Source organism: Lepisosteus platostomus, chromosome 13 (genome assembly GCF_059453375.1).
Source record: "Lepisosteus platostomus isolate fLepPlt1 chromosome 13, fLepPlt1.hap1, whole genome shotgun sequence".
NCBI lineage: Eukaryota > Metazoa > Chordata > Actinopteri > Semionotiformes > Lepisosteidae > Lepisosteus > Lepisosteus platostomus.
Window position 1 is genome coordinate 10664098 of NC_142623.1, and position 14570 is coordinate 10678667.

A 14570-nucleotide genomic window follows, 5' to 3' on the forward strand; every position below is an offset into this window, starting at 1 on the left:
GAGAATCAGCACTGCTTCATTGAACTCTTTCAGCAATACAAAGCCTTACCAGCTTTTCAATGTATGTTTCTTAGATGGGGGCCAAAATCAGTGCTCAGTTATCGTGAGGAAACAGAGGAATAACGAATATTATTAGTGTACTGATGTCGAGTGTGAGGACAGTCTTGGACAGTCACGGCTTCTCAACTGGGATGGTAGTTCTTTCTTGTATTGCCCCGTCTAAGCACCCTTTGTCATACAGGGATTCTAGAACCCCATTCACAGTGGTGCTGGTTTTTACTGAAGTCTCCCAGCTCTCAGACAGGGATTCTAGAACCCCATTCACAGTGGTGCTGGTTTTTACTGAAGTCTCCCAGCTCTCAGGGATTCTAGAACCCCATTCAGTTGCCCTTCGTTTTTATTGTACTTAAATTTCCTACGTCTCAGTCAGATCTAGAACACAATTCTCCAGCCCCCTCACTTTTCCTGTGGCATCTGCAGTCCTCAGGCTGATTCAGAGCCTCAGCGTATCTGACAGCAGAGGCACAGGCCACCAAGGAGAGTCTGCCAAAACCATTGAGGTGTATACTGACCTGACTTGACAAAAACCCTCTGCTGACTTACAGGAATATGCATCAAACCTCTGCTGCGCAGTTGGCCTTTCTTCCTGAACGAGTTATCTAGGGTTCTGGACAAATCAAAACAAAAAAATGTTTTTCCATTGAGAAGTCCCTCATTGCAATTTTGGATGTAACCTGTGTCCTACTAAAAATAATCAGGCTCATGAGGAGAAACATTAACATTATCCTGCAGGTTTTTGTGAAATTAGCTACTACTTGTTCCATCATAAGAATTTTATTTGTATACCACTTTTCATCTGAAAGAATCTCGAAGAACATATAGGAGGGGGCCTACGTAACACACAGCAGCCATTCTGCCTCAGTAGCCCCATTGTACAACAGTCAGGTGGAGAAGTAAGAAACTATATCATCAGCTGAATTAAAGGGGAGCTTTAGAAAGGCCAGACTGCACAAGTCCACAGTGAAATTTAACCAGAGCACCGGGGTTAACACCCCTGCGCTTATAATCAGTGCTATGGAATCTTTAATGACCATAGTTAAACACCTTGTCTAAAGGAGAACACCTATAGCCCTGGCAACAATGCTGGGTCATTGCTTTAGAAATTCTGATCCAGAAGAAGGAGCTACTGACTGTCCTACTGGTCCACCAACACCACTTACTGCAGCATGTTGATTTTCTCTAGTCTCCCATCCTAGTGTTGACCAGGCCCAGCTTTGCTAAGCATTTGGGTTCAACCAAATTGGGTAAGAAGGTGGTAACACTTCTGTCATCTGACCAGAAATGAAAAAAAAAGTTATGGTCAAAATCTTGATCCTTATAACATTCTTTGGTCTTTGTTAGATTTGTACATGTACATTGAACAAAAACCTCTCCTGGTTTGTTTTGCCTACCATTTTCCTACTATCTGTATTTCAGCAGCATGAACAGCATATTCATGTCCGTCCATCCGTTTTCTAAACACTTCTTCTAGTTCAGGGTACGAGGGACCAGAGCCTATCCCAGCAAGCAACAAGAGCAAGGCAGGATACACCCCGGACAGGACACCCGTTCATCGAAGGACACACACACAGACACAAACACTCACACACTCACACCAGGGCCAGTTTCCCAAGAAGCCAGTTAACCTACTAGTTCATCGTTAGACTGTTGGAGGAAACCCAGGTGAGCATAGAGAATCAAAAACCAGGGCCCCAGCGCTGCAAGGCAACAATACTCACCACCAACCTCCATGCCACCCTCTGCGCATTCATGTATACATGAATATGAATTATCTTTATCTGCTTCTTTTCTTTAGAAAGTAGAGCTGTCTAGACTTCTAATTCCACATTGTTTATGGAACATATATATACGCACAGCACAATTAGACAGTTCTGGTTTCTAGCACTTGAAACTGCCGGAGCTAATTAATAGTTGCATACCCATAATTCACAGCAACTTTTTTACGACCCCACCATCCTGAAAGATGTTCCTTTCTGGAAGTGCCACTGCTGGGAAGTGCGCTATCATTCTAATGGTTTCCGAGTTGTAAATACTTATTAAAGATCAAGCCTTTATCTTTGTCAAGCTGCCTCCAAAGACAAAGAGTCAGGGACAGAGTCCTATTCCTGCTTCCCTTGTAGGAAAACTGCTTTTCTTTCTCTGGTAAAGGCCAAGCCTCTGCATAACAGCTCACCAGAAAGAAAAACACTATGATACTTTGCGCAGAGCTGTCAATTTCGAAACTTTAACAAAGCACTGAATTAAAAGCGGTTTTGAAGAAAGCAAAATATGATAATAAGGAAATTTCCAGAACATCAAAGGGTTTGGGTCTTTTTTTAATGCGGTGGAATGAACTGAGCCGCAGTTTCTCCAGAGGGGTGGAGACTGGGGAGGGAGGGGGAGTGGGGGTTTGGGGGGAGAGGAGGGGAGGGGTGGGGGTGTGTGGAACAATGGCTTATCAGCAGGCAGAGTTAATTCTCCTTCTGTGGGGCTGGCAGTGTGTGCTGGCTGATAAGGCCGTTCTGCTTAATTAGCCAGGCAAAAGAAAGGAAGAAGACGAGGTCTCCAGAAAGACCCCGAGCGCCAGAAACATAGCTCCACTCTCCAAATGCGGAGAGAGGGAGATTAGACTACCCCATCCCCGGCCACCATTCAAAAGGCAGCGTCTTTTGCAAACCGGGCTGGGCATGTAAAAAAAGAAAAATGAGCCTTCAGCATTTCTTTAAAGCTGCCAGTTCATTAAACCCCAGCCCGTGGCGAGACAGGAAGCCAGCCTTTGTAAGCAGGGGAAGACAGCGATGAGGAGAGGGCTCGCTGGCAGCCGGTCTCCACGTGACATTCTCTGTGAGGCTGAAGCGAGAGCTGGAGAGGCACTGTGCTCCCGTTCCAACATCCCTAAATCGACCTCTCCCCACCCTGTGCCCAGTCACACCAGCACCCGGCAGGAGTGCACCCCTTTCGCAATGTAGGTGCCCTCCAGACTGATCTCCACGTCGGATGCGGTCAACTTAAAGGAAACATACAGGACCGGGCTTTTTTCTTTTGTTGTGGTCAGACACGCACATTTTAAAACACAAGACATTTGCTTTTCCTCTGTCATTGGTATACACTGCTGGTTGGAATAATACCACCCACCATGGCATTTTGCACTGTTGTTCTGGTTTCATTTTTTTTTTTCTAGTTGAAACTTTTCCTCCGTAGTCATTGGACGAATGTCACTGGGACTGTACAGGATGTTAGAAATCTCCGCAAGGGCCTAGCCGATGTTAACGTGGAAAAATTTAGCCCTGCGACCGAGGAACAGATGCTGCTTTCTTTTTTGTAATGATGGCTCTGCCTGGGACTTCTCAGCAGATCCTGCACGTTCCTCGATAATTTAATTATCGTGCAGGAATTATTAGTTCAAATTGGGGCCACAAGGATCATTCCAGAGACCTGATCGAAGAAAAAGCTCTCACGAGAGCAGTTTTCTCCCATTTTGCTTTATTAGTGTTAGGAAACAAACAATCCTAAAAAAAAAAACCTTTGTATGGAAAATGTCTCTTGCATAATGCTTCTCCAGAACAGCACAGTGAAGGTCAGCTTCATTTAATGGACAAATGAGAAACCAGTCAAGAGGGTGACCTGACCCAAGAGAGAGCCAGGTGTCTGGGAGGAGAACTGTGAAACTTCTGTCAGGGGTGTCAGGGGACTGTGTTTGTCACTAGTGTGGTGTCGCAGGTCTCGCAGAGTAAGAGACTGTTATGGCAACATCCCTTCCCAGGTTTCCAAAATTGGGTTGGTTTTTATCTTTGCAGAGGTTGAAGCCTGTCCAGCCTGTGCAGGTCAGGCACTTTTAGGGGCAGTTAAGAGACAGCAGCTCGAACCCGAGGCCTGATGGCACACGCCAGATTCGCCTATAGCCTCCATGCCTTTAAGATAGGGCTGCGCATCGCTACTCCCTCTCACCACATGTTCTGGGTTCTCGTTTTTTTAAGTATAAGTTTACTCAGTTAATTTCAGATCCTTAACGTTTCCCAAAATTAAAATGTAAGAGTTTGACATGAAAGATCTAGCAGTTTTAGAGATTGAATTAATCTCAAATCAATCAAGACATCAATTAAGTAATAGGCAGCTCACATAGAACTGAGGTTTGGAAGCATGCCACTCTTATTTAAGGAGAATTATGATTTTGTTGAAATTATATGTATATAGGATTAGAGAATAATTATTCCTTATTTCTTCTGTGGTTGGAAAACAGACCAACAGAAAGCTACAATAAATTAAAATAGTTCACATTAAATCAACATAATTTTTAAGTTCTTCAGTGCATTATTGACAGCTCATTTAGAGTACTGTGACTAAAGGTGATCAAAACAGCACAAACAAGATAGTTATCCTTCAAATAATTCAAAAAAGAACAATTAGCTTCATGCCTTGCTCTTAGAATTTTCAGTGACAGATTCAAGGAGCCACATCTTTCTCGTTTGGAATAGAGCAGATTACAACCAGGCTTGATCAAAGCACTTAAAACTTCTGAGATGCGTGGACATAGTGAACATGGAGGAGTACCGCCATTTAATAAAGAGGGAAGAACGCCGAATGGACAAAAAGTCTTGACACAAAGTGTTGCAGGTGTGTGAAACAAGCTCAATATGAAAGATGAGTCCCTGATATCCTACCAGAAAGGATGGATGATGTTCTTGGACCAATAAACAACCACCAGACAAATTGGCATGATTGGTTTCTTGTCATTTGCCAGTTTTCTTGTGCTGTAATGCGCATGCAGCCTATTTACTGTGGATGAGACTAGAAAAGGAGCTTCATTATGTTTTGTTTTCTAAAACTCCTGGAAGTGATGGCATGGCAATATGCTGCACTCCTGCCAGAAAGACCTGGTGTTCCAGGTTTGATTCCAGGTTCATTCTGGGTGCCTGTCTGTGTGGACGTGTCTGCTTGCATGTTCTCATGTGTGTTTCAATATTCACTGAATCCTCTGGTTTTCTTCTACTGGCCCAAATAGCCTCCTCACACATGTAACTTTCTGATGTTCTGAATATTCTGTGTTTAAATTGTTTCTCTAGTTTCTTTTTGGAGGACACATTCTGTAAAAAAAATCCAGGGCAGATTAAACTCTCAGTACATACACTTCCCGACAAATCTGTGAGATTTCACAGAGATGCTCAGAATTGGTCCCGACACCAACTAAACTCTTTTAATTCTTTGAAATCATGTTCTCTCTCCCCTGTGAAAAATACTTCTGTGAGCTCTCATTTCCTTTGACTTTTAAAATAGTTCCTTTTTAACCAGGGAAAAAAAAAACTTTTCTGCATTGTTTTTAAACTTCTGAGACATTGTTTTAAAGCTGTCAAAAAAGGGTATTTGAAGTGGAATAGAAATACAGTCCACCAGGAGGATAAACATCAGAAAGTGTAAGCTCAGTGGCTTTTCAGCTCTGAAGGTGTATCTGACCATGTCTTGTCACAGAGAATCACTGTTTGGATGCTTCTGATTTGTCCTTGTTTGACCAGAACTGATATATCAAGTCCTGGCCCAGAGTAGAGTGTACTTTTGAAGTAAGACTTTTGGCAAAGCACAAAGTAGGTCATGAAAACTGGATAGCCTGGTTGTTTAAGAATGTCCCTAAACTGAAGACCGGATTTTTTCTGGTTTTCTGCCATCTAGGTTTTAAGTATGGAATTAAACTAATTATTCTTGGGACCAAGCCAGTTGAGGTGTTTTTGCAGGCCAAAGGCTTGACTCTCAGCGACTCTCAGCTCACAGTCCCCACTACTTGGCCAGGGGTACCCGAGGTCCGGTGTATAAAATCCACTTTCCCAGTCACTGGGTCTACTCTAACAGCTTTTTCAATGATGCATTGTCCCTCTGTGCTCTGCTTTTAAAATCGCAACAATATTGCAATTATTTTGATTTTTCATTTCAATCAGGTCTTATAGAGGGTGATTTTCTGGAATGGTGACCCCCCCCCCCCCAGCCAAAACCCCCTTTTTAGAAAGATGGTCCAAGAGTTTGTGTCCTCTCTGGCCTCAAAGGCTGCCGCTAAACTCAGCCCGAGCAGGAAGTCAGGGGAGTTCTCATCTCGGAAGCTTAACAGGGTTGAGCCTGGATGGTTGTTAGATGGGAGACTTGTAAGAAAAATTAAGTTATGGTGCAGAAAGTGGAGTTGGCTGCTCAGTAGGTGGCGTTCTTACTGTCTCAGTAAATCCAAAACTGGTGCCGCCACTGGGAGGCTGTGCTGTAGGAGACGGCATTCTTTTGCTATTCAACTCCTGACTAGTTTCAGTGAATGAAGATCCCTGTCCGTCTTGAGAGAATAGTAGACCTCATAGGTAAATTCCACCTATGACTTAGTAAATTAGCTGAGTTTTATTCCCCCTCAATTGGCTATATACTTCCTCACTTCTCTGAATCCACTGTACAGTGGGGCTGCTGGTGCCCAGTGATGAATGGCTGCTGAGCATCACCTCAGTGGTGAATGATCTGGGATCTCTGCTTGATATGAAGCGCTTAGGGATCCATCCATCCAGTGTTTTTCCTTTGAGGCAAGAGGGATGCTGTGGCGTTTGAGGTTGTCTGCAGTGTTGTAGGACTTCAAATACTCTGGCGCCTTCATGTGGCCAACTGGTGGAACGACGTGTATTTCAATCCCATTTACCAGATGTTAGGCTCACAATGTAGTGCTTGAAAGATTTTGTCAAGATTGAAAACCTAAGATGAAACTAGCAGACTTAAGCATTTTTTTGGTGCATGTGTAAAATGTTATTATTCTTTTTTTTATAGACACAAATATTACACAAAAGGAATGGGGATACAGTCAGATTTCATCCACCACGCTTCTGTACTTCCACTTCTGTCCTTAGAAAAAGGAAAAAGGATGTTATTTGCGATCAATGTCATAACTGAACCTACGTGGGTTGTCTGCATAGATCCAAGGAAGAATGTCAGGATATTAAACTGCAAGACCAAATGTGACATTATCTGTTGTCACAACGCTATGTCAGAATGCAAAAGTTAAGCAAGAATATCCTAGCTGTACCTTAAAACCCAGGTGCATCAATTAACTGGCATCAAGTCTTTTTATTGTGCCAGAGGAGCACACAGCTTTTTGATGGGAAGTTATAACAGACCCAGAATCGCTAATGTGATGATAATATAACAGTGAAGAAATGCCTTGTAGCAGAAATGCTTTTGTTTCTATAGCACCTAAAGTGGATATAAGTTTAGTTGTTTTGTTATTTTTCTGATGTGCTTTGAAAACTGACCGAGGGCTGCAGGAGAATATTCTCAGAATCACTAACCCCAATTGCAGTAAATATTCAGGACCAGACTGCCTCTGTTCTTCAGACGGTAGCTCCCCTGAGCTCCAGTATTGAAAAGAAAGCCTCCCTTATTTGGACAGAAGCCTGTTATTTCCCTATTCCTTACTTCTGTACTGTTTCCCTGAAGGGTGTAAAATAATAAAAATAATAATTGCTATTGCTAATTACTATAAGAGCACTTTTCTGGACACTCCACTCAAAGGGCTTTACAGGTAATGGGGACTCCCCTCCACCACCACCAATGTGCAGCCCCCACCTGGATGATGCGACGGCAGCCGTAGTGCGCCAGAACGCTCACCACACACCAGCTATCAGTGGGGAGGAGAGCAGAGTAATGAAGCCAATTCGTAGATGTGGATTATTAGGAGGCCATGATTGGTATAGGCCAATGGGAAATTTGGCCAGGACACTGGGGTTACATCCCTACTCTTTTCAAGAAACGCCCTGGGATTTTTAATGACCACAGAGTCAGGACCTCGGTTTAACGTCTCATCTGAAGGACGGCGCCTGATTACAGTATAGTGTCCCCGTCACTATACTGGGACATTAGGACCCACATGGACCACAGGGTGAGCACCCCCTGCAAAATCCGAAGTCCCTGATGGCAGCTTAATGCGATCCTGTCTGTGCAGAAGGCATGCTGTGGGAGTTTATCCAGCTCCAAATGTTTATTCATTTTCTTTTCCTTGAAGCAGGCAGGTGGCTCGTATGCGATGTGTTTCTAAAATCAGTCCCCCTTGCAGATTTTCTGTTTCAGGGCGTGTGCTCTACTTGACTCAGTGTTGGGTCTGTTGGCATGTCCTGTGTCCTGGAAATCAGGTCATCGCCACTGACCCGTTCCTTTCTCGTGACAGGTGTTGTCTCAGAGGGGCTTTGGGCTGATCACCACGGAGATCCGGGAGGCTCTGGAGTTCTACTATGCGGAGGACTATCACCAGCAGTACCTGCACAAGGTCCCGGGGGGCTACTGTGGCCTGAAAGGCACAGGGGTGAGCTGCCCCACCACGATCAGCAGCAGGGACGAGCTGTGAAGAAGAGACACATCCTGGCTGTGAAACCAGCCTGACCAGTCGCACCAGCTGCCATCCTGTTCCCACTTCTTGACTGATGTTCTAGAATGTGTACGGATGTTCCATTTTCCTCATGATGTCTGGGAGAATCCCCATGTCCCATGGCCCCATGTGGTCACTGTACTCTGTGTCAGTGTCTGCACATCTTTTGTGACCAATTGACTTGCTAACTTTGAGCAAACTCTGCAGCAATGCTGTCAACAGGGAGCAAGAGGTCTTCCCAGTTTACTGTCTGTAGGGGTGCTCCTCAAGGATGCCTGCTTCTCCCACTGTGGTTTTCATCTTGAGTTATACTCCCTCGAGATGTCCGTCAATCTAGAATTTCTACTTTTTTGCTACTACGCTCTGTGGAAGGCCTGGCTTTGCTACACAAATAAATCTTCTCTTCCTTTTTTACCTTCACTGGCTGTCTAGAATAATCCTAGCATTCTTGAATCTGCAGATCCCCTTCAAGAAAGTCCAGTCCCAGGGACTTCAGGATTCATATTATTCTAGTCTTCCCCTTAGCTACGGCAGACAGCATGTTTCCCTCTTAATGATGCATTAATTAACAACTTGGTGTTTGGCAGAGTGGCTCATGGGGTCCCAGAAGTCATGGAATTCGCACTCTCCTATTTCTGTAATCACAGACTCACAGGTAATTCAGCTCTCTCTGCTTCGCTTTGGAGGGATCAGAGAGATTCTCTTCCTTGCAGATGTGTTTAATGTGGCTGGCCTGCGCTCATTCCTGAGCTCTCACTCTCAGTACAATCTCCCTGCCTCTTTGTTCTGTTTATACCCACGTCTCCTTTTTGCAGTGTTCTGCAGTGTGACGTTCCCTGTGGATTAAGCTTGTCTGCACACACCCAGTGATCCATCTTTCCGACTTACATAATAAAGGGTTTGCTTCCTCTTAGATATTATACAGCACGTTGCATACAGTCTTCTAACGGCAGTCACTATGAGGAACAGGGACTTGAATAATACAGAGGAAAGAATTTTGTAGGAGAGCATTTGGGCTAACTTCAATCAGGCTGCGAAAAACCCTATTTGGAACCACTTACATTTTTTTCCAGTGAGTATACTTCAGCCTGTGTATAGGCCATCATATGAAACATGTTTGAAGTCCCTTGTGAACACTAGGGGGCGCTGTGTGGTTTCAGAATGTTCCAGTGTGGTTTTTCCTATTCTAAACCAGGATGTTCTTTGTTGTCACCAAGTACTCTGGCCAAAGAGGGTTCTGATCTCAGTACGGTCCTGGCAGTCTGGAGTCACTGCAGATAAAGAGCTTGCCTCACCTTTTAGAGGTGTTGAGTCATAATCCCACAGATGGCAGCTTTACTGCATCGCTCCTCGGCCAGACACATTCTCCACATGTCTGCCCCTGACAGATCGGTTCCTCTCCCGTCTCGATGTCATTAAGATTAAGCTTTGTGCTGCTCCATTCCATGGTCCTGCTGGGGGTCAGTGGAGGCAGAACTGCCAAGCTGTCAAGATCAGATCCTGACTGCAGGCTGCTCCTATCAGAGCTGTCTGAGTCTTGTTTAGAGGCTGGAGAGGGGTGTTTGTGTTCTAATATCCTCCTGTCCTGTTTGTTCTAATTTGTGTCCCGTTTCTGAAAACTGAAAACAAAATTTGGTTCACGACAAGAGTGCATGTTACTGAGTAACTTTTTATAACTAACTTTATAACTTTAGAATGATAAATTCTCATATTGACTTTTCTTGTGTCGTGAGTCCCAGATTATATAAAGAGAAGTTCAAATTGTATTATTATTATTATTTTAAGGGGGGAGTGGTTAGGGATTTGAACTTAAGTGGAAGGTTGCAGTTACAATTCCCAGGTGAACTCAAGCAGCACAGTCGGAGTCCTGACTTGAATCTTATTGAGAATCTTTGGAAAGGTTTCAAGATCCATCCAAAAGCAATCCCCAGCCACCCTGAGACAGTCTGAGCGAACCTGCCAAGATAAATGGGCAAAACGGACACCAAGCCAATGTGCAAAGTAGAGACTTACTCAAAAGTAATTTCTGTCAAACAATTTCTGTCATCTGCTTCCACCAAATGATGAGTTTGTACTTGCAAATACTTGCAATTGACATATTTAGTGTTTTTATTTTCGCTTTACATCTTGCTGTCATTTACTGCAACCTACCCTTAGAGGTCTTCAGGTGTGAGCATTGACGTTCTGAATCAAAAATGAATTTAAAAAAATCTTTAGCATTTTATAAAATTGGACAGTCTCGGAGGGGTCGGAATACTTTTTCAAGACACTCTGGGTTAGGTTGAAGCTTTTATTGCAAGTAGCAGAGACTAAGGGTTAAACTGTAGCTCAATAATGACATCAGGCACTTGGTTCTGTTTCTTATTTTAAAAAAAAGTCATAATTGCTTACACTTATATAGCGCTTTTCTGGACACTCCACTCAGAGTGTTTTACAGGTAATGGGGAATCTCCTCCACCACCACCAATGTGCAGCCCCACCTGAATGATACGATGGCAGCCATAGTGCTCCAGTGCGCTCAGCACACATCAGCTGTCAGTGGGGTGGAGAACAGAGTAATGAAGCCAGTTCATAGATGGGGATTATTAGGAGGCCATGACTGGTAAGGGCCAATGGGAAATTTGGCCAGGACGTTGGGGTTACACCCTTACTCCTCGAGAAATGCCTTGGGATTTTTAATAATCACAGAGAGTCAGGACCTCGGTTTTATATCTCATCTGAAGGACAGCACCTTTTTACAGTATGGTGTCCTCATCACTGTACTGGGGCATTAGGAACCAAACAGACTGCAGGGTGAGCGCCCCCTGCTGGCCCCACTAACACCTCTACCAGCAGCAAACTTAGTTTTTCCCAGGAGGTCTCCCATCCAGGTACTGGCTAGGCTCACACCTGCTGCGCTTCAGTGGGCTGCCAGTTGTGAGTTGCAGGGTTGCTGGCTGAAAGACTCTCAGATACATAAGGAGGTTCAGTAGCAGCCATGACATTAACAGGGATGTCCTGCTAATGAGTCCTTTACCTTAATTGTAACCACCACTACTGTATATCCAAAAACAAGAAGGTAACAGAAATGGCTAATCACCTGTGGGTCTGTGAGTGTGCTGATCAGGGTTTTTGGACTTCCTTGAACAGGGTTCCCAGAAACCAGTCTCTGGGATGGGGTTTACTCAGTGTTACCAGAGTTTATGCGTGTTGTACCAGAATAAAATGGTGCAGGATGTCCTTTTGGCTTTCCGGAGAGGCTCCTCCTTATGAATGTTCTGGGATGTTAAGTGCATGTTTTAAGGCAGAACTCCCCTTTCCTGGAGGAGTGCAGCCCTGGAAGTCAGGTCAAAGCTGTGGCTGGAAAGCATGCGACAGTCTCTTGACCGCTGCTTCAGTGTCTCATGTCCATCGCTATTCAATTTCAGTATGTTTATAGTATGTTTAAGGGCTTCTTTTCTCTCTTCCTTGGCTACTTTAGTGAGAAATCAGGGACTTAGGCGATCCGTAGATCTTGATTTTATTTGCACAAGGAGCTCATGAAATTCAGTCGAACCAAGCCTGTGGTCTGTTGTGCCTGATGTGTGCTCAGCCCTGAAAAAATCACCTTCAATAACTCGTCTGAAGTGTATGCCCATCACCACTAGGTGGCAGGCTGATCCTTTTTCTTCAAACTCTTGAGTGTCATTCTTTTACACAAGTTTAAACATCTAAACATGTAGGTTTGCTCTTTTCCTGATATTTATCTTTTGCCAGCAAGGAAACAACTTGAACAAAACACTCATCTTTTGAAGGGATTTAGATGAAGACTTTCCTGCTGGTTAATTGAGTCTCAGTCTGGGGGGCTGGAGCGCTTATCTACTTAAAATTTGTAAGCTTTCAGATAATCAGCAGTTCTTCTCTATATTTGGTTTTAATCCTATAATGGCAATTTGCTTTTATCAGCAGAGAGTGATGTTACTTTTTAGTGTTTGGGTGTTCATTGATAATACAAAAGAGAGCTATCAGACTGAGTGCTTGGGATTGGACAAGAATATGTAACTTGCTGCCCTGTGGTTTGTAATGCAGGAAAACAGAATGTAACACAGTGCTGCTTTGTTCTGCTACTGACGTTACACCTGTTTAACTAGAAAAGAACTCCACCCAACTCCCTTTGATTGCTATCACGGTCTGTTTATTTGTAGTAGGATTTTAGAGTTGCGTTGAATGGCCATTTTTCACTTTCAAATGATCTTATGCCTGAAACGATATCAAGATGAAAAACGCTTGAATATCACTAAAAATGGAGTGGGTTGATCGGCTTGAACTTTATTGATCTGCTTGAGAATACAAATGAGGAATCAGCCAGGATTCAAGGATCATTTTCACATTACGTGGTGTGCAGTAGCGCGCTGTTTCCCAACACATGCCTTTTCCTACAGACGACTCCTTGATATTTAAAACATTCTGGAAAGGGAAGAAATATGGCCTTCTCCCCGGCTGTGGTTTGTAAAACCCAGCATTGAACATTACATTGAAAAGTGTGACCTGCTGCTCAATCCCCTAACTGAGCAGATGTAGCCGCAAAGTAGGTTCAGGTCTCTTGATATTCCCAGGAAACCGTTATTCCAAAATAATGATTGAAGGCCATGCTGCATCATGAAACCTTCAGATTGGCCCTCATGGAGCCAATGCAGGCCATAGGAAAAGGACAAAGCATTCTACCAGAATTTGTACTGCAAGATGTTTTAATTCGGCTCTTAAGACACTTAGTGGCACATTTATAAATCATTGCTGCATGGTGACACAGTGGTTAGCAGTGTTGCTGCACAACACTGGGGCCTGGGTTCAATTCCAGGTGTGCTGTCTGTGTGGAGTTTGCATGTTCTCTCTGTGTTTGCTTGGGTTTCCCCTCCCTTCCTCTAGTTTCCTCTCACAGTCCAAACATACGCTGGTAGGTTAATTGGCTTCTGGAAAATAACTGGCCCTGCTGTGAGTCTGTGAGTGTCTATATCAATGTGTTCTGCCCTGTGATGGACTGGTATCCTGTCTAGGGTGTATCCTTCCTTGCATCTGTTACTTGCTGGATTGGACGGCTCCCCTGTGACCCAGCAGTGGATTAAGAGGTTAGAAAATGGATGGATTTATTAAAAAATCACAAATGGGACTTAGATTAAAATGTTTTACGATTTTGATGGAATATAAAAATGCACATAGCCCCTGACATGTATCTGTTCATTTTTCCCCACTTTTTTATTAGGTTTACTGTAAAAGCAGTGTGAAAACCACACACAGACTTTAAGGTGATCTCCACAGTCTACAGCTGCACCAGCAGGTGGTGCTGTGTATTTTGGCATAAGGAATCATTAATCTGTTGTCAAGCCACTTATTCTCAGTAGGGACCACAGGTGTCTGAAACCTGCCCCAGAAGCACAGGATGTAAGGTGGGGTCATATCCTGGACATGCTAATCCATCACTGGACACACAAGCACTCAAACTTACAAGGGGCGGGATAGCCAGTATGTCTTTGGAACATGGAAGGAAACCAAAGAATCCAATGAAAGCCCACTCAGACCTGGAGAAAACATGCAACCTCCACACAGAAGATGCCCCTGTTCTGAATTAAACCCAGGAACCAGTAGCTGTGAGGGTGTAAGAAATCGGAGCTAAAAAATCGGAGCATTCAGCCACCTCACAAAACCGTCAGCCGTGCTGATGTCACACGTAGGGAAAAATAAAAAGAGATTAACCTCTCATCTGCTGTCTGTACTGTTTTATGCCATATGTTAATCATAATGTAATTTATATGACTGAAACCTTCGTACACTGGCCAAAAAAATGGAATTTGATTGAGAATCCCAGATCTTATGGATCTCTGTACAATGCATGACACATCCCATTCAAGCCATTCCAGCTGTTCACAGAAGCTGCTCACATCGCAAAACTTTATTTAATGGGAGTCCCTCATATTCTGGCCTGTGAGTCCAGTGCATCCTGAGGACTTCCATGTATTTCAGTTTGCATTCCCATGCACTGAAAATTGGGCAGCCTTGAAGCTGGAGTCCTGCAGATTTACTGTTATCTTTCAATTGGCAACTGATCATGATGATTAGAAGCAACTGATTTCACTTTTGATCCAAATTAATAGTCTGTTTAAGTAAAAGGGGATCCGATTTGCAATGAAAACCAAAGGCCCCTCAG

At 43.8% G+C, this 14570-nt stretch overlaps 1 protein-coding gene across 1 annotated transcript in view; it reads left to right on the forward strand.

Moving 5' to 3' along the window:
• The window catches only part of msrab (methionine sulfoxide reductase Ab), a 54802-nt gene extending 40677 nt beyond the window's left edge, over positions 1-14125 (forward strand). Inside the window, exon 6 of the mRNA XM_088603088.1 lies at positions 8213-14125. Within this exon, the coding sequence (XP_088459214.1) occupies positions 8213-8389 (177 nt within the window). The 3' untranslated portion in view covers positions 8390-14125. The remainder of the gene's footprint in view (positions 1-8212) is intronic.
• The last annotated feature ends 445 nt before the right edge of the window (positions 14126-14570 follow it).